Source organism: Vigna angularis, chromosome 1 (assembly GCF_016808095.1).
Source record: "Vigna angularis cultivar LongXiaoDou No.4 chromosome 1, ASM1680809v1, whole genome shotgun sequence".
Lineage (NCBI taxonomy): Eukaryota > Viridiplantae > Streptophyta > Magnoliopsida > Fabales > Fabaceae > Vigna > Vigna angularis.
Window position 1 is genome coordinate 65,118,343 of NC_068970.1, and position 18,279 is coordinate 65,136,621.

The 18,279-nt window shown below is 33.2% G+C and overlaps 4 protein-coding genes, 1 long non-coding RNA gene and 1 other non-coding gene across 10 annotated transcripts; 5 read left to right on the forward strand and 1 right to left on the reverse strand.

The window, feature by feature from the left end:
• The first annotated feature begins 1,865 nt into the window (after positions 1-1,865).
• LOC108333113 (protection of telomeres protein 1b) lies at positions 1,866-5,131 on the forward strand. 4 transcript variants are annotated; one of them, XM_017568449.2, is made up of 10 exons: positions 1,866-2,076; positions 2,489-2,625; positions 2,739-2,931; positions 3,026-3,090; positions 3,190-3,278; positions 3,551-3,832; positions 3,914-3,990; positions 4,086-4,147; positions 4,274-4,426; positions 4,664-5,131. In XM_017568449.2, exons 1-10 carry the CDS (start codon positions 1,974-1,976, stop codon positions 4,886-4,888), a joined length of 1,386 nt encoding a protein of 461 aa, XP_017423938.1. In that variant the 5' UTR covers positions 1,866-1,973; the 3' UTR covers positions 4,889-5,131. The 4 variants fall into 4 exon arrangements, with proteins under 4 accessions (XP_017423938.1, XP_052727504.1, XP_017423937.1 ...); XM_052871544.1 differs by having other exon boundaries at positions 4,089-4,147; XM_017568448.2 differs by having other exon boundaries at positions 3,551-3,990.
• Positions 2,140-2,234, forward strand: LOC128195105 (small nucleolar RNA snoR113). Its single transcript, XR_008246678.1, has one exon. It is a non-coding gene; the product is annotated as a small nucleolar RNA snoR113 (small nucleolar RNA).
• Positions 5,132-5,568: 437 nt separating the features above from the next.
• LOC108334183 (ERAD-associated E3 ubiquitin-protein ligase component HRD3A) lies at positions 5,569-10,289 on the reverse strand. Its single transcript, XM_017569876.2, has 6 exons — positions 9,701-10,289; positions 9,097-9,588; positions 8,782-8,997; positions 7,395-7,718; positions 7,036-7,278; positions 5,569-6,114 (listed from the first exon to the last, which is right to left on the reverse strand). The coding sequence occupies exons 1-6, from the start codon at positions 10,220-10,222 to the stop codon at positions 5,896-5,898; spliced, it is 2,016 nt and encodes a 671-aa protein (XP_017425365.1). The 5' UTR covers positions 10,223-10,289; the 3' UTR covers positions 5,569-5,895.
• Positions 10,290-11,518: 1,229 nt separating this feature from the next.
• LOC108333262 (ABC transporter I family member 17) lies at positions 11,519-13,075 on the forward strand. Its single transcript, XM_017568657.2, has 4 exons — positions 11,519-11,705; positions 11,784-12,098; positions 12,250-12,437; positions 12,538-13,075. Exons 1-4 carry the CDS (start codon positions 11,690-11,692, stop codon positions 12,790-12,792), a joined length of 774 nt encoding a protein of 257 aa, XP_017424146.1. The 5' UTR covers positions 11,519-11,689; the 3' UTR covers positions 12,793-13,075.
• A 1,144-nt stretch (positions 13,076-14,219) lies between these two features.
• Positions 14,220-15,213, forward strand: LOC108333573 (uncharacterized protein At3g17950). 2 transcript variants are annotated; one of them, XM_017569041.2, is made up of 3 exons: positions 14,220-14,329; positions 14,450-14,545; positions 14,653-15,213. In XM_017569041.2, the coding sequence occupies exons 1-3, from the start codon at positions 14,321-14,323 to the stop codon at positions 15,124-15,126; spliced, it is 579 nt and encodes a 192-aa protein (XP_017424530.1). In that variant the 5' UTR covers positions 14,220-14,320; the 3' UTR covers positions 15,127-15,213. The 2 variants fall into 2 exon arrangements, with proteins under 2 accessions (XP_017424530.1, XP_017424531.1); XM_017569042.2 differs by having other exon boundaries at positions 14,230-14,364.
• A 1,485-nt stretch (positions 15,214-16,698) lies between these two features.
• Positions 16,699-17,412, forward strand: LOC108332266 (uncharacterized). The gene is made up of 4 exons (XR_001832479.2): positions 16,699-16,730; positions 16,858-16,983; positions 17,081-17,148; positions 17,349-17,412. It is a non-coding gene; the product is annotated as an uncharacterized LOC108332266 (long non-coding RNA).
• Positions 17,413-18,279: the final 867 nt, after the last annotated feature.

Genomic DNA, 18,279 nt, shown 5'->3' on the forward strand with positions numbered 1-18,279 from the left:
GTAAGTTTGTATCAAAGTAGATTAAAGATAGTCTTTTTTAGGCCAAAAGAATTTAATGTTAAAGATTTCGTATCAATTAGATAAAATAAATTTATATTATATAAATGAATAAAAGTCTAACGTTACAATAAACTTAGAATACATTTCTCCATACTTAATGCATTGTGGTTAAAAAGAAACAAAAAAAGAAGAAATAAAATTAGAAAAAAATTAATGATTAAATGGACTAACAAACACAAAGAATAATCTAAAAAGAAAATATTAGTAATCGCAAATAAAAAACAAGTAATATCTTTAATCGTAATAATTCTAATACCACATTACAATTCTCAATTTTAATAATATTTACAACACCGTTATCATTTTTTAAAGAAAATCAATCTTGATGAATTCAAATTTTGCGGATTATTTTGTAAAATGAAATAATATTTTACCAATTCGAAATAAAAATCATGGTACGAAAATCAGACTCTTAATCCATTTAAATATGACAAGAATTCTAAACAACATTAAAATAATTTCATTTTTCTAACATTATAAGAAAGAAACATTTTAGTTTTCCTTTAAAATTCAAAACGTTGATTATTTACACTAAGAAAAAATTAACCTCTTTTTGTTAAACTTATTTCCAATTGGTTTGGTAAAGTAAATATATTCTATCCCTAATAACTTTCTATTAAATTAATATGTCATATATATATATATATATATATATATATATATATATATATATATATATATATATATGGGTTAAATATGTTTTTAGTCCCTAAACTATTGGCCGTTTCTGGTTTTTGTCCCTCTTTCAAAGTAAGGTACGATTTGGTCCTCAATCTTTAAAAAACATTCGTTTTTTTTTTCGACTAAAACGAACGTTTTTTAAAGATTGAGGACCAAATCGTACCTTACTTTGAAAGAGGGACGAAAACCAGAAACGGCCAATAGTTTAGGAACTAAAAACATATTTAACCCTATATATATATATATATATATATATATATATATATATATATATATATATATATATAATCGTTTCATAATTACGTATGTAAACTTGTTATCATACATCATATAAATAATAAGCTGATATATTATTTGCACTAGTTTATATTATAAAATTTTAATCAATAAATTAATCTATACGATATGTCATTTTGAATACATTTTCTTTTCTTTGTTATCATTTATTACATCAAATGTTACCTATTTGTTTTATCAGGAGAATATTGCGAAAAATTTAATGAAATAAAATAACAAGAAATTACAAGCACGCAAACACTAATATATAAATATAAATAATCATTTATAATAAAAACTAATTTTTCAATTTTATTATTTGAGTAATTAAATTTTTTTAAACTCAAATAATTATTCGCTATAATAAAATTATTTATATTTTATAATTTTAGGAACTATTTTTTCAAATTCAAATAATTACTTATAATAAAAAATTTATTTACTCAGTATAATTTATAATATAATTTTTTTTATCTTTAAATATATCTATAACTATATATATTTTTTGTTTTCTAATTTTATCCTCTTAATTATTATTTTTAAAATTTAAATATTATTATATATATTATATTCATCAACGAGAAAAATAAAGATATTTGATAGACGAGAGGTATGATGAAAGAAGTATGAGCATTATTAACATTCAAATTTAGATTCTGTATAAGAAAATAATTTTTACTAGAGACAAGAAATTGTAACACTTTTCTTTAAATGGAAATTAAAACATCGAAAAACTGTAAACAGAGAAAATGAACCGTCCCAAAGAGTCACATCACTGTACTTTCTTTTACAGTTTCTAATATTATAATAAACAATAACTAATATATTAAAAGAGTTTTCGAGGGAAGGAATCAAATTGGTTTGCTTTAGGGTTTAGAGTCTCAAACCGTAACAGAGATTGAGAAATACAAAGGGAGTGAGACTGAGGAATAGTTTGATCTTGTCATCACTGCGAGATGGATGTGCCGCTGCGAGATGTTTGTAAATATGTGAATGAAAAAGTAAACGTCATTGGCGTTGTTGTTGAAACCACCTTTGCCAAGAAAACAATGGGCACGGGTAAGCCTAAATCCTAATTTTCTGCATTTCATTCAACAAAGTTTGGATTTTTTCGAGTTTAACTGGCAATGATGATTAAAAGGCCGGACTTACGGCTGCCATTTACTTCTTTGGTAGTAGATTGATGAACTTTATCGTGAAAGTGTGTTCTGAGCCAGTTGTTTTCACCTCTTTTCATTTTCAAAACAATGTTAAAATAGGGAATGAGAAAAAGTTATAGGAGTAGGAGAGGAGAGTTGGAAGCTTGATAGAAAAGAAAAGTTTCAATTTTTGTTTTGTTCATTTAACTTTTTCTTGTGTTTTGGGTCCCTTGATTAATACTTTCAAGAGTGTTCTTTACTTTAATGTCTCTTCCCAGTTATTATTAACATGAAACACGGTATATTATATCCTGTATAAAAATCTTTTGCAGATTATTGTTGTGCCCTCAGAATCATTGATGACACACGACACGATTTTAGCATGGCTGCTAATGTTTTTGGTAAAAGTACCGAAAATCTTCCTCTTGTGGCGGCTTTGGGAGATATAATTCAACTTAGTTTTGTATCGGTAATTTTTAATTGTATTATCTTTTGTGTGGATTGAGATATGTTTGCTTTTTGTTTTCTTGTCATCGGTTTGCTCTTAAATACATGTGTACTGTTTTTTCTTATCTTTTCTAGGTAACAACGTACAGGGGAGAAGCAAATGTTACTTTTAACAAAAATACTTCAACATTTGCTTTATATAAAAGCAAAGATGACGATGGTTTAAATTCCTATCAAGTTTCTCGTCCTTATTTTGTACCCAAAGACGAAGACAAGATAATCATAAATAAACTGAGAAAATGGCTGATCAATTTCCAATTCTCTGAAGGTTTTATATTATTTCAGCTTTGAAGGTTTTCTGTTAAGGGTTTCTGTAGTTATTTATTTGTTATTGATTTCGTTCTCTATTTTGAATTGTAAAGATTCCAGTAAATTTCCTTTCTTCAGAGAACTCAAGGAAGAAACTTTCGTTAATCTGGCATGCAAGGTAATTAAGTTGTTTTTTAGTTTCGAAATTTTGCATAATTGAGTTTGGGAGATCTTCATATAAATACAATAATTAAACTGTTTGAACTTCCACATTAAGATCCTTCATCATAGTGAGGCTGCGAAAGATGAATGGGTGATCTTTGTCTGGGATGGTACTGATACCCAATCGAATGCAATATGTTCAAAGTGAGTTGATGCTATTTTACTTTTAAATTATCAGTTCAGTTCCTTTTCCCAAATGTACATCCCGAATTTGGATAGAATTAATATCTTCTAACTGCTTTATAGTGCAATATTTATAAAGTCATATCATATTCAAGTGTTGGAAATAGGCATAACATTGCCATATTTGGTGTTTTATTGCTTGTTTCACAATATTTTACGATTTTTGTATAATTATAATATTTTATTTTGTGAGAGTAGCCTAATATAAATTTTGTTTGTTTTCTGAATTTCAGCCTAGAAAATGAACTTAAGAATCCACTTCCTTTACAACGGGACCATTTGTCTTTGCCAAGAGATATTTTATGTACTTTTCCAACGGTTGGAACTATCCTTAGAATAATTTTTCATATAGGTGTTGAAAAAAGTCATTTCCACCTTCTAACCATTGGTAAATGGGTAAAAATTAATAATTTGCGTCTTAAGTTGTATGCTGGACTGTGGCATGGTATTTTTACTGTTCAAACAAAGCTTCAATATATATCAAATGAAGATCAGCTTATTGCAGAACGCCAAAGGTCCGTTGCTAGTTTAGTTGACTCTATATGGTGTATCATTTTACTTAAACTTATGTACGTCTCTTACGAATTTTGGTCTAGGTTGGCTGACGAGAGGCTATCCTTAATATTAGGAAGAATGCCTAATTTGAGCTTCCCCGAGCCTTCACCGATTACAGGTATCTCATTCTTTACACATTAAGTCTTTGATTCGTCAATGTTGACTTGGATTTATGATTTTCTTATGGGATGACACTAATTTTTATTCTTACAGTAGTTAATCATCGTGATCATGTGAGACCTGTTACTTTAATGAGTGTCCTCACTCATTCAAAGGTATTGTAAATTATTTTCTTCACCTAAGCCTACACTCTTAACATCAAACTCCCTATTAATTGATGCTATTTACCTTTGAGCGTTACTGTTGCTACTCGTTTTTATAGCTAAATTCTTATGTTGAAGGTGACGGCTATATTCAAGTGTGTTGTTCGGGTGGTAGCAGCAATGCCTTGCAAAGCTGAAAATCTCCGTTCTTCTACTGGGAAATATAGGATGCGTCTAACACTAGAGGACCCAACTGCCAGAATCCATGCTCTTGTAATTGAAGAGGATGTGGTAAGAACAAAGTTTGACTTGCCTGTTTTTAGGATCTTTTTGACACCAATTACACCCCATTACACAAATGATGTTACACTTTACTATTCAGTGGCCATTGTTGATTTCAAATTGTATTCTTGGCAATTACACGTACTAGTCCTGCAAAATGTTTATTTGTTTGCGTTCTGCTTAGCTGTTTTGTTTTATTTTCCGTGTTTGTCATGATGATATATGATAGGTGACCCTTTTTGATAGGTGACTCTGTTTGATGGTATTCCTGACGCTGAAAAGTTGGAAAGAAAGCTGAATAAATTACTTGGAATATCTGAAGATAATAGTATTGGTGGGGTAAAAGATACTACAAGAAATCCACCTTGGGTTTGTGTTTGTCTCAAGTCATACTATCTCTCCAAAGATGATATCTGGGGCACTAGAAATTTCAGAGTATTTGACACCAAAATTCTGGAAGATTCATCATAGAATGGATATGTTATGAATCCTGTTTTTTGCTTCCTTTTGAAGGAATACGTGGGGAAAACCAGAGGATCCTAGGAGATTTTCAAACTATATTTTGTATAGAAAAATGAAATAACTGACCATGTGTATAGAAAGCCTGGAAATCCTTTTGTAGAAATCTTCCAGGCTGTATTTTTTATGTGAATATTTAAAGTATGTAAAATGTACAAATTAAGGATGTTAACAAGTATATATATGTCATTATTACTGCTAGAGCGATATTCTTGACCTGCGTGCCTCGCTGATTTCTCCTCTCCAGATTAAATGCATTTTTGAGAATGTATCTGAATTATATTTTTGGATGGTTCTAAACTGTTTCAGAGTTAATTGTTTTTTTGCACTAGTTTTTAAATAATTATAAATGAATAGTGTAATTTCTAAGTAGATGTTATTTTATACAGTATGATTTGTGCGCTAGTATTTATTTGTAGAGTTTAATTGTTTTTTAATGTTTATTATTCAATTGAAGTGTATGGAATATTAATAAAATCAAATTCACAAATCTGTTAATCCACCTTTTCTCCAGTTCTTCATTTAAAATGAATGAACAAGCCCAAACAAGTATCGTCCTGGAAAAGAAAGATACAAAATCGTCCGATTAAACACCGTTATTATTACTGACTGATATGAATTGTGCAAATTAATTGTGATACCATAAACAAGGACCCATTTATTTAATGTTGAAATCAGTGTCAATGAGAAGTACTTTAGGAGTATATAAAATCTAAAAGAACTTCAAGAGGTTCTGTGCCGGTTAGTGAAATTACTCTGTAAAGTCGATCACAAAAGATACAAAATCTTACTTAGTGAGGATCTTTCTTGAGCTCTCATATTGGGCTATGTGAAAAAGTGTGAAAGCCGTTCCCCTAACTTACAAATGAATATCTACAATGCACTTATAGGTTTCCCTATGGTACGGTTTGGCCTATAACTGAAGACAGATTGTATGTAATAGGGAAGGGCAAGCCGAACTAGCGTGCAGGTACACCAAGCTCGTTGGGGAGATTTGGTTGAGCCACCTCTCCAGCTGCAACACCAGCTTGCCTTCGTTGCCTCTCGCGGAGATATAACACAGTTATGAGGCATGCAAAGAGGGTCAAAATGGTAGCATTTCCCTCCTCCATGAGCACATTCTCCACCCAAGCTTCTAATTTAGGATACAGTTCTGGCAATGAATCAATCACGTGGACCTGATAAAAAACAAAAAGCACATGCAATCCAACAGTGAGAAACCTGAAATATTGTTGGAAAAGTTACATATTGAGGCCACAAATGGTAGACTGTTTGGAAATCTGAAAGCATCAGGTAGATGTTTATTTATTACATAAGAGAACATGAAAACACACTCAACCCAAAACCTTACAGTGATAACTTTGTTAATCTTTCTTATATATTGTTTAACTTGCTTATCTCTATGTACCGTATGACTCCAACTCTTTTAAATGTGAGTCCATTCACATTATAATCTCTCCAACACCCAGACTTGATTCAAGGCCAGGCAGGTTGCAAGAGTACATTAGCATTCCATGATCGACCACCAACTCCATTATACTCGTCTGATTACTTTGATATTCACTAATGGGTCACGAGCATACATACACAAGATAATAAGCATATGTATCTTTTTTTCTTATATTTTAAACTTGTCCATTTCTATGCAACGTTGGATTCCAATTCAAACTTGAATTCCAGTCATGATACGGGGTGATGACAAAGAAAAAGGCGGTGAACTTAGTGATGCAGTGTCTTTACGCAATATTAAGAGATTATACACCAAATAAGCCAGTTGCCGAATTTGAGTGCATAACTCCTTTGTATCAAATAAAACTCTAACAGCAACTATAGATAGATGTTATGAGTTAGCTGTAATTGACTTCGTTAGTTTGTTACAAGTGATTCCTATTGGGTCACTGTAGTATAAACCGTCGTACTATTCAGTCTATAACAACCATACATTTTCTCTCTGTATCCCACTCATTAAAAGGCAAAGAACTAAGCTTTGTTGATGAAATATAAACAGCTCGATGTCATTTACTAAGATTATTCAGGAATTAGAGATATATATCAATATATTCAATGTATGGGATATTAGGGAAACCAAAGAAACTCACCATGAAACTATCAGCATAGTTCTTACGAACCCACAAGCTTGAAAGAGCCAGTGTTACTGGCAACTTTGCGGCACGATCATGATCCAGAGCTTCATCATAGTACCGCTTGGCTAGATGAAGGTCAAATGGAAGTCCTTGTCCATGCTCATGCATGTATCCAAGATTGAACATGGCTTGTGCATTAGATTGTGATTTGGCATGCATGTAAGCTTCAGCAGCTCGCTCATAATCCCTGGCTGTACCCTGACATGAGGTAGAAGGAAAACACAAGAAAGTGAAAAAATTGCAGGGCAAGAGAGAACAATGGCAGAAATTGAATTCATAGCATTGCAGAGTCAATTCATCCCAAAACCACATACCCGACCATAGTAATATGCATCTCCAATGAGTAAAGCAGCATGTTCATTACCCTGCTCAGAAGCTTGCCACCACAGAGAATGTGCCCTCTGATGCCTTTCTGCATCAGTGCAAAATCCAGATTCACCCATGCACATGCTACGTTCCCCGTATTTATCAAGAATCCAAGCAGCATTACTTTGTGCCACCTCATACCCCATCTCAGCCATTCTTGAATACAACATAAATGCCTTGCCAAGATCACCTTTTAAGTATGATTCTAGAGCCCATCTAGACAAAGAACTCCAGGGACCCCGCTCTGCAACTAGTTTGTACAGTGCAGTAGCCTAAAAAACCAGAAAGGAATGTTAGAACATACTTTGTTGGCAGAAACTTTGATGACAGAATAGTCATTAAAAATACAGCATTTCATTAACTTAATTTAAGGCCAGTACTCAGATTAAGTTTCTCTAATAATCGCTGCTACGTGTAAATGAATCATAGATATGATCTCAAATGGTATTGCCCAAAATATGTGTGTATGAGCCATTGCTGTACAAAAAGCTACAAACAGGGGATGTATTAGAGAACACAAACAAAAATGAAGACTACTTGCACCCTATCAGTCATGCATCCATATACGCACCACTCAACACAGAACTTGCAAGAACTACACATAAAATCTAAAGCATTCAGATGTCACTGCTATCAATAATAAGAAGAGTGGGTATACAAAACACGAAAAAATTAACAAAATCCTCAAGCATCACTAGTCGATGTCCCTTTTGGATAAGTAGACACTCATTATCTCTGTTTAGGACCATTCAATTCTTAGTTTTATAGCTTTCATACTACAGTTTGGAAAATTATATACTTCAGATTAACCAACATACCATAATCCTCATCTAATTAACTAAAAAATATGAAACAGTGAGGACTCCTCGTTTTCAAAGGTGGTAGTTGTCCTTCTAATTGTAAGTAGATAAAGGATTGTATCTTAGTATATTATAATTGAATCATTTTATAATCATCAGTCCCAAATTTCAATCAGCCTTTTGATCAATTTCATTCTGCTGGTGCAAGCATCAAAACACATTAAAGCAATATTCAGTAACATTTAAGAATAACTGTCAGCCCAAATTTTTAGACTGACATACTGATGAACCCCACAGATCAACCAATTTAAGAAAAGATGAACAAATAATTGGGTCATCAGCAGAAAACCGCAGTTAATAAAATATGATTGAACTGACATTAGACAACTCGAAGTTAAATATATCTCTTACATATCCTGAAATATATCACATTGTATTAAAATTACGTGAAAATCATATTACCATCAGACTGTCACATACATCTATCCTTCAGATTTAGCAACACGTTCACAAAAGAAAGAATTGATCAACTTACCAAGTGAATATTCTTCTTGAACCCAACACCATTGTGGAAAATCTTAGCCAACTGGTAGAACGCTTTTGGTTGACCATTGTTAGCAGCCACCACAAAGAACTTACAAGCCAGCTTAACATCCCTCTTAACTCCAATTCCCTTGAGATACATGACACCCAAGTTATAGTGCCCCCCAACCTCATCATTCTCTGCAGCCTTTTCAAAATACTCCTTTGCCTGTGATTTACAAATGATATCATAAGTCAATGATAACTAGACATACGCACAGAAAGGGAGACAAATAATGACTAGGTGGAAATATAACCACATTCCTACTTTAGTGTAATTCTTCTGGTCAACTCCATAGCCTTTGACATACAAATATCCCATCCCATTATAAGCAGAATACAGTTGGTGCCTGGAAGCAAGCGTCAGCCACTCAAACGCTTTGGTGTAGTTTCTCTCAACACCTGCTCCCCTAGCATAGATCTCTCCAAGAAGCTCCATAGATCGGGGCTCTCCCTTCTCCACAGCCTTCAAAAACCACGACAGCGCCTTGGAATGATCACGCCTCAATCCCCTAAGGCCAAAGTAGTAAAAGAGGCCAACTTTGTACATGGCAACAGCATTCCCCTTCTGGGCTTGATACTCCAGTATCTGAAAGTCCTCATCCTCTTCCCCCTTTGATTTTCTCAGAGCCTCCTTGTTCTCCTCAGCCCCATTGTGGAGCCTAACCGGTTCAATCACAGGAGAATCTTTCGAAATCAGAAAATTATTCACTGCCACTTCAGCTAATTCAGCATACAGATTAACAGCTTTGTCAAACATCTGTACCAATAGTGATGCAATTTATCACACTATTCACAGAGATCGTAAAGAGAAATGAAGCACGAATCAGAAAGGGGAAAAGAAAGGAAAAAGGAGGAGAAGCCACACTCACGTCTTGACGCGTGTACTTATAAGCCAAAGCCATCTTGGACTGCATGTTGCCGCCCTCGGCGGCGAAGTGGTGATATAAAAACGCCTTCCCCTTGCTTCGCTCTCTCAAAAGCCCCATTTCCCACAAAAACCCTAGAACCGATTGCGCGGCGGGATGGCCGGTCTCGGCTGCAGCAGCGATCTCTGCGGCGCCGTCCTCAATGAGGGCGGGGTTACCGGACATGAGCTTGTCGACGGCGGAGTAGTAGGCAGCATCGGGTTCCGAGAGAGGCTGGGGTTCTCCGGAGGGGGGCTCGAAGATGGGGCGCCATGAACCAGGGTCGAGGTCCTCCTCGGATTTGTGGGCGTCTCCATCGCCGAGCTCGTCCCATTCGGCGGAGGAATCGGGTTCGGCGCCAGGGTCGTCCTTGAAGTCTTCCTGAGATAGCACGAGCACGAATTGGCGTGCGGCGACGGAGCGAGAGAGAGTGAGGAGAGAGAGAGAGAGCGCGAGAGAGAGGAAAAACCACTTGGGGCGAGACATGCTTCTTGCCGCGGTGCTGTACGGACGAGGATTGCAATCACGCACAGTTTTTGGGACTAAATGGGAAGGAAACGCAGTTGCAGGGGTATTCTTGCAATTATAATCTTCAACTTCTCTTGCCACGTTTCTTGATGTACCTCTCTCCACTAAGAAATTGCCACGTCAGAATTCCTCAACTCATCTTTGTCAAACTTTGACTTTCTTTTTAGGCCTTAGTCTGCATTACTCGTTTTAAGTGAAGCATTTGCTTCAACAATTTTAATTAAATATATAATTTAATTTTATAATTTTAAGTATCAAGAGAATACTATTTCTATGTGTTTGGATTGGTAAATTTTAATAGAGTAAATTGTTTTTTTAGAAAATTTAAAATATTCTATGGTAAACTAGTTGTTTGGATAAAAAAGTTTATAAGAAATTGAAACTTTAAAATTTTATTAAAATAATTAGATTAAATCATTTTAAATTACATCTAAATATAAGAATTTGAAACTATTTATATTCTAGCATTTTGTTCTTTGGATTTTCCTTTCAACTTAAATTTTAATTGTAGACGTCATCAATTTTATCAAGAACGATATATTCTCAACTGTTGATTTAAATTTTTTTATTGATGTTAATGAGTGTTATTCTGTTATATAATTTATTAGAAGTTCTTTATTAGTTGAAGTTTTTTCAATTAATGTCGAGAGATTATCTTTCTGTTAATGTGAATTAAATATTTTTCAATCAATGTTGTCATGATTATCTTTTTGTTGATTGCTTATTTTTTTCATCAGCATAAATGTTACTTTTTTGTCAATAAACTATAATATATTTGTTTTACTATTGATTCATATTTCACTAACATTAATTAGTTTTTTTTTTTATCAATAGAGAACATTTTCCAATTTACAGTGATACAAAAATCATACAGATAATCTTGGTTACTCTTAATTTAAGTAATTATATTCGATATTAACCAAAAATAATATTATGAGAAAAGTTTTGCAAATATCAATTAAAAAAATATTGACAAACCTTAACTAAAAAATAATATAGATGAAATGAAAAAAATAAATTATTTTCACATTTTGTAATGTTTAGTAATTATTTAATATTTAACTAATTTGTTTATTTTGTGATAATTGAAATATTTCATTCCAATAAAAAAATCAAAATTTATTAAATTTGAATTGTATTATTCAAATAAAACATCTAAAAACAATGAAAAAATTTAAAATTATATCTATTCAAATTCAACATATTTAAATGTTTTGAATTTGTAACTGTGAAATCATTTATCCAAAAATAAGTTAAATGTATCCTTCTTCAAAACATGACTTCAATAATTTATAATTTGCAAGGGTGGAGTCATCTACTGGAAGAATCTGTGAGGTCTGGGGCAGGCTCTTTCTTCTTCACCCAATTCTTTCATATTCTTCTTCAATCTTCCATCTTCAATCTTCAACCTTGAAGCTCATTCTCATGTCTTCTCTCCTAGGTAAGCCTCCCACGATTCAGTGTTCTTAAAGTCAAATCGATGCTGTTTTTGGCTCTTTTGGACTCAAAACTCTGACAGATGATTGCAGGGAACACTTATTGGAAGTGGATGCAAATGCCAAACCCAAATTCCAGATAAAAAATCTCACCAGAGTTTCCGATGGTGGGGTTTCAATCCTCAAAGGCATCAACCTTGACATCCCAAAGGGTGTTATCGTCGGGGTCATAGGCCCCAGCGGCAGCGGCAAGTCAACGCTCTTAAGAGCCTTGAACCGCCTCTGGGAACCGCCCTCCGCCTCCGTCCTCCTCGACGGCCAAGACATCTCCCATCTCGACGTTCTCTCCCTCCGCCGGAAAGTTGGCATGCTCTTTCAACTCCCCGCCCTCTTTCAAGGTCACAACCTCTCTTCCTTTCAACTTCCCAAATTAATCACTAAATTCATTTGCTAGTTTACTGATTCTTTTTGTGTTGAAAGAAAGATTAGTTTTTTGTGGTTGATTTAAGTTTAACCTTCTGATAATGTTGGAGGGTATCTATTCTACAGGCACAGCTGCTGACAACGTGAGGTATGGACCGGGGCTTAGAGGGAAAAAGCTAACTGATGATGAGGTGCGTAAGTTGCTGGCGATGGCGGACTTAGACGCTTCTTTCATGGATAAGTCCGGGGATGAACTCTCTGTGGGTCAAGCACAAAGGGTTGCACTTGCTAGGACTTTGGCTAATTCACCGGAGGTAACATAAAACTATTTTTTTGCCTTTTAACTTTATTTTCTGTCTGTATTTCTGCTTGTGAATGTGATGTTCGTTTTATTTGGTATCTTTTGAATTGAAGGTTTTGTTGTTAGATGAGCCTACTAGTGCGTTAGATCCTATATCGACAGAAAACATAGAGGATGCCCTGATGAAGCTGAACAAGAACAGGGGCATGACAGTGATCATGGTTTCTCATAGCATCAAACAGATCCAGAGGATCGCAGACATAGTGTGCCTGCTTGTTGATGGTGAAATTGTTGAAGTTCTGAAGCCTGATAAACTCTCTGAGGCCAAGCATCCCATGGCACGAAGGTTTCTTGAACTCAGTTCTTAGGGGTCCTAATCTAAGCTAAGAGTTCGTAAAATTCTGTCTCGACTTGTTTGGATTTGAATTTTAGTCTGTTCTTGAAGCCACGATGAATGTACTTGCTGATTGTTGACCTGTTCTCCATTTTAAATCATTGAACCAATCATCTGTGATTATTTATTTCTATATGTTGCTTTCAAGGCTGCTTCATGACATTCTGGGCTGACATAGGATTGTGATAGTGGAAGTTTGGTTACAATACGATGTTTTGCAAAATGCTTCTAAATACGAATTTTGTTCTTTAAGATTACCATTGCGTCATTGTTTCTGTTTTTTATATATTTTTTTCAATATGCTATTCAACCAGATTTCGTGCAGAAAGTTTGAGTCCCACCCACTAATCCCACTTGAAAAGTTACAATAAGATAAGGCCTTGAACAGTGAATTCTTCGTTATCCTAATATTTTCAATCATCAAATTATCCGATCAGAAATTTCAACGTTGAACAAATGAAAAACTGAAATGACCTTAAGAGTGAAACATGAGGTGTCCAATCCTTCTCACAGAAACAATCTCCAACCAATTTGAATAAAGGAAACCTTTTTATTGCACTGTTAAGAAATAGTGTAGTTTTTGTTGCTTAACGTGAATGAGTTGTGTCGTGTTAACGTGATTTTGGCAGGGGAGACAGAACAGGAGAGCATAGTCGGAATGATAGATGTGTTTTACAGGGCATGTGGGTGTGGTTGTTTCATTTCCAAATTTGAATTTTTACCAGTTGTTGCAGTTCAATGCCGAAAGATACATGTCTTGTCGTTTGGGTTGACGTCGACTGTTCAACAATAACCATATAAACTTTCAATTATTGCGTTCGGATTTATAATGTTTCAGATTTAGTATCACATACCAATGTTTTATTCTGTCTCTCATTGAGTTTAAACCATGAATCTAAAAGTTGTGGAACAGAGAGAGAGAGAGGTGAAAGGTGTGAAACGGATAAGGATAAAATGATTTATAATGTTCATCCGACATCCAAATTTCCAATTTCAATAATTAAGTTAATAAAATGATTTATTTCTAACCTATATGATTCTCAATCAATTATTAATATCAGTTAATGTTTAATTACATCTAGAAAATGATCACGAACTAGATTTCTAAAAGCTTAATTATTTACAAGTTTTTAACTTTAAAACAAATAAAACACAAATTATAAAGAATTTCAAAGTTAGAAGAATAAAAAATTTTGAACAGGCAAACAAAAAGGAATATGAAAATCAAAGAAATTATAAAGCAAGAATGAATCCAAAATCTAATCCAATGGATGTGCCTCCTATATTAATGTCGGCCATACATGCAATGATTTGATTTTGAAGCATGTAAAAATATAGTCAAATTTGAAACACTGATAGCAATTACAAGACAGAAAGTCAATTTATTATACAGACAGGAAGGGAAGTAAAAAAAAAAAAACAGAAATAAATTGTACTAATTTGAGAACTTTGAATCTGTAATTTGGGTAAATCGAAATTACAGAGCATAGCGTTTGACGTGCATGAAGCAGGTGGGTAGCAATCTCTCAGAAGCCATCATTCATTGGTAGTACTCACAAACAGTAATCACTCAACTTAGTATTAAGTTGTATTGTAGTAACCATATTCTCATCTCAAACTAGCGTTTACAGGAACACTCAACAATGCTAGATCCAGCCACTGAACTGCTGCCACCACCATCTTCACCCACCAATTCATCCATTTCCTCCTCTGATCTTGACACCGAGGTAATACTTTTACCCTCAACAAAATCAAACCCAACTCTCGTAATTCCTAAAGTTTTGTTTTTTGCACTTATTGGTTTCATCTTATTTCTGGGTTTTCGATTTCACAGTCTACGGGATCCTTCTTCCATGACAGAAGCACCACACTGGGCACTCTTATGGGTGTCAGCTTCCCGGCTATTACCTTCAGAGCCTCCGACAGCCATCCACATTCAACCATCTCCGCTGCCGCCGCCGTGGCTGGCCCCCAGAGGGCTGCAGAGTCTAAGAAGAAGAAGGCCATCGTGGCTGCGGAGCGGCGGCGGAAGTGGTGGTGGCTGTGCAGGGATGGCGACGCGAGGCCGGCTTCTCTCGGTGAGTTTCTTGAGGTGGAACGGCGTTGCGGCGATGGCGCGTTTTTTGGTACGGCGGCGGAACTTGAAGGAATGGTGATGGATTCGCCAAGGAACCACGGCCGGGCTTTGTTTTCCGACGGGAGGGTTCTTCCTCCGTCGAGCGTTGACGAAGGAGCATCGACGGCGGGAAGTATTTGCAGTAGATTTCCAGTTTTGCTCACCGGGATCTGCAGCGGCGGCGCCGGATAAGATTGAGTTTGAATTTTGATTTTTTTTTCCTTTTTTCTAATAAACTGAAGAGAGAAATAAAAAATGGATGATAATATTTTTCTATAATTATTTGTTATTATTACAATGCCTGATTTACATGCAGACTTTTACTTTTCACTCATAATAGCCATTTTTTTGTCTGAGATTATATAGCTTTGTGTGGTGTGATATGCTGATAATGCAAGGCAAAATAAATTTAAATTGGTTTATTATTAATAATATTATTATTTAAACACAGGGGGGTCGATGTTATATATTATTATTCATAAAGTTCATTTATTCAAAGAATCAAGCAATAAAATAATATGGACTAATTTGCTTTTTGTCGATGAATGTTTTCAAAGAAAGGTGACTATGCAGTCTTTATTCAAAAGGGGCCACGTGGTTTTCGAATTGGAAGTCTGAAATGGATCACTTCTTTCTTTTTTTCATATTCGAAATTTAAAATTCAAGCAAAAGACACACTAGTAGTTTTCAAGATATGTGATAATTTTTCTTAAAAATTATAATTCCTTTTCAAAATAATTACAATTTTAAAAGTATATCAACCAAAAATAGCTTCATAATAAATAAATGCTAAAAAAAAAGGATTGAAAGCGATAAATTTGGCCCTAAATAATTGCACTGGAAAGAGACACGATCCATTACTTTCAAATTTCAGCGGACTTTATTCTTTTATCCATTTTACTTCTTTAATAGCTTGAATTAAAATTCACGTTTAAATAAATTACAAAGTTAGCTCCTATTGATTTTATCGATTTGCTTAACTAATTTTGATTAATTAAGACCCTGAATAAAATGTAAAGAGAATAACGCACTATCTCCCCTACCTTGTCATATACGTTTTCAATCTTATTACGCTTCAATGGCTCAATGATAATTATTTTATACATTTTAAAATAGTTTAATAAAATCAATTATAAAATAAAGTATCAAAAGTAGTTTTTTACTTTCTATATTATTACTAACAAATTAAAAGACAACTATGAAGATTTTACAAACATTTTATACGGAATAAAAATATAATTTGTTTTGAATTCAAAGTTTTTTCACTATTCTTTGAAAGACATATAAAAAATGCATTTAAATTTAAATTGTTTCTTAGTTTAATTTTTAAACAATATGAAATTGTTTAATATATTAAAAGAAAAAAAAAGCTTTTCAATCCTCGAAGACAAAAAAAAACTAAGAAAAGAAAATACTAACCCTTGAGTTAAAAATAAAGAACAAAAAAACTTCAACCTTCTACATAACATATTTTTTGAATAAAAATACTACTATATCTTTTAAATTTAATTAATCCTTTCTTTTAACTATATATTTAAGAGGCAGATGAGTTATTAGTTTAAAAAAAATATTTCAATCATATCTTCCGTAAATTTATTTGCATTAAATGATCATTTAATAAGACGAATATCTAATTTTAATTTGCGATTTAAATTAAAATTGAAGTATGAAGCGCGAGAAACAAAACAATTTAATATTTGGCGGTAAAATAGAGTTCTGTGTATTTAAATAACAGTGTCTCATTACACTTCTCACCACCACAGAGCAAAGACAACGCTCATCCTTTTCTCTTTTCTGTGCGTCTTCCCACACTCTTTCTCTTTTTTTTTTCTATTTCTTTTTCGATTCTGCTATTTTCAGAGTTTATGTTTTTCTTGATAAATTCTTTGACCTGATTTAACCCATCTTTTGATTTTGTCTTAGTTTTCTTCTGTGTCTCAATCATTCTTGCCAAACATAGTCTACATTCTGCTGTTTCATGGCTGTGAAACTACGGTATTTGGCTGTGTAGAATTGAAAATTGGGTTCAATTTTCAGATTCTTCTATTGGTAAGCATTATCAACATTCTACTGTAAATTCTCACCGAGATTGTTTTTTGGTCTTGTACTATGTATGACTTTCTTTAATCTAAACTTGTTTAATCAGAGAATATCTGTCTCTTCCTTCTTGCCGATTCTGGATTGAAGTCGCATGCCTCCCTCAACTCTGTTCATGTAACATTTTCTAATCTTCCTCTGCCATTTGCAATGTTTCTTGTTTATATTCTAATCTGTGTTTATATTTGCCATTTTTCCATCTCTTTCTATTGATATATGCAAGTTTTGTTGATATTTATGAACGAGTGCTTGTTCTTTGAACTTGATGGTTTTATGTTCCTTCGTCAATTACCGATACACGACTCTATTTTTTTCAGAACATGAGAAACATAATATTATCGAACCAGACCATTGACCCAGAAAAACAGAGGTTACATTTGGTTTCCAGAAAGAAAACATGTCTCTTTTACTATATTTTCTTGTGGCTTCTTTCTTTCCTTGTCTTCTTTTTCTTTTTAGTAATTTCTTTTACCTTATTTAATTATGATCTTATATATTGATAATCACAATCTTGTTTCAAGCTAGTAAGGTTTATCACGATTTCGTCAATTACTCTGTATGGCCTGCAAAAAGAAGAATTAAATAAAACAGAAAAGATAATTAATTATTAGAAAAATGTTCTTGAACTCCAATTTCTCAAATAACATAACACCAGTTATTATTATAGTTTTTTTAACATATTTTCTATTATTATTATTTTAAATTCTTTTATAGTTTTAAAAATGTAGTAATGTTTCAAGTAACCATTTTAAAACTGTTCAACAATTATTTTACATATTATTCCATTATTATTAAATAAAATTTCTCTTCCACTTCGGTTAAGTTTTATTATTTTAATGTTTATTTATTTTTATCAAAAGTTTATATTTGTGTTGTAAATAATACATGATTTATTTTCTTAATTACTTATTTGAAATATATTTATATTTCCCTTTTCTTGTTAATGAATTTTAAATTATAATAATATTTCATTTTTCATTTTTTATTTCATAATTCTTTCTTTTTTATAATGTTTTTGTACCAAATATTTTTGTTTTTTATGATTTTCAAAATTATTGAAGTGGTTTATATTTCATTATATTTTTTATTCACAAATAATATTGCATAATATCTAAAAAGGTTAAATATGATTTTAGTTCCTAAACTATCAAGCGATTTTATTTTTAGTCCCTCTTTCAAACTAGGGTACCTTTTGGTTCTTATCCTTTAGGAAAACATAATTTGTCGTCCTAAAAAACGAACAACGTT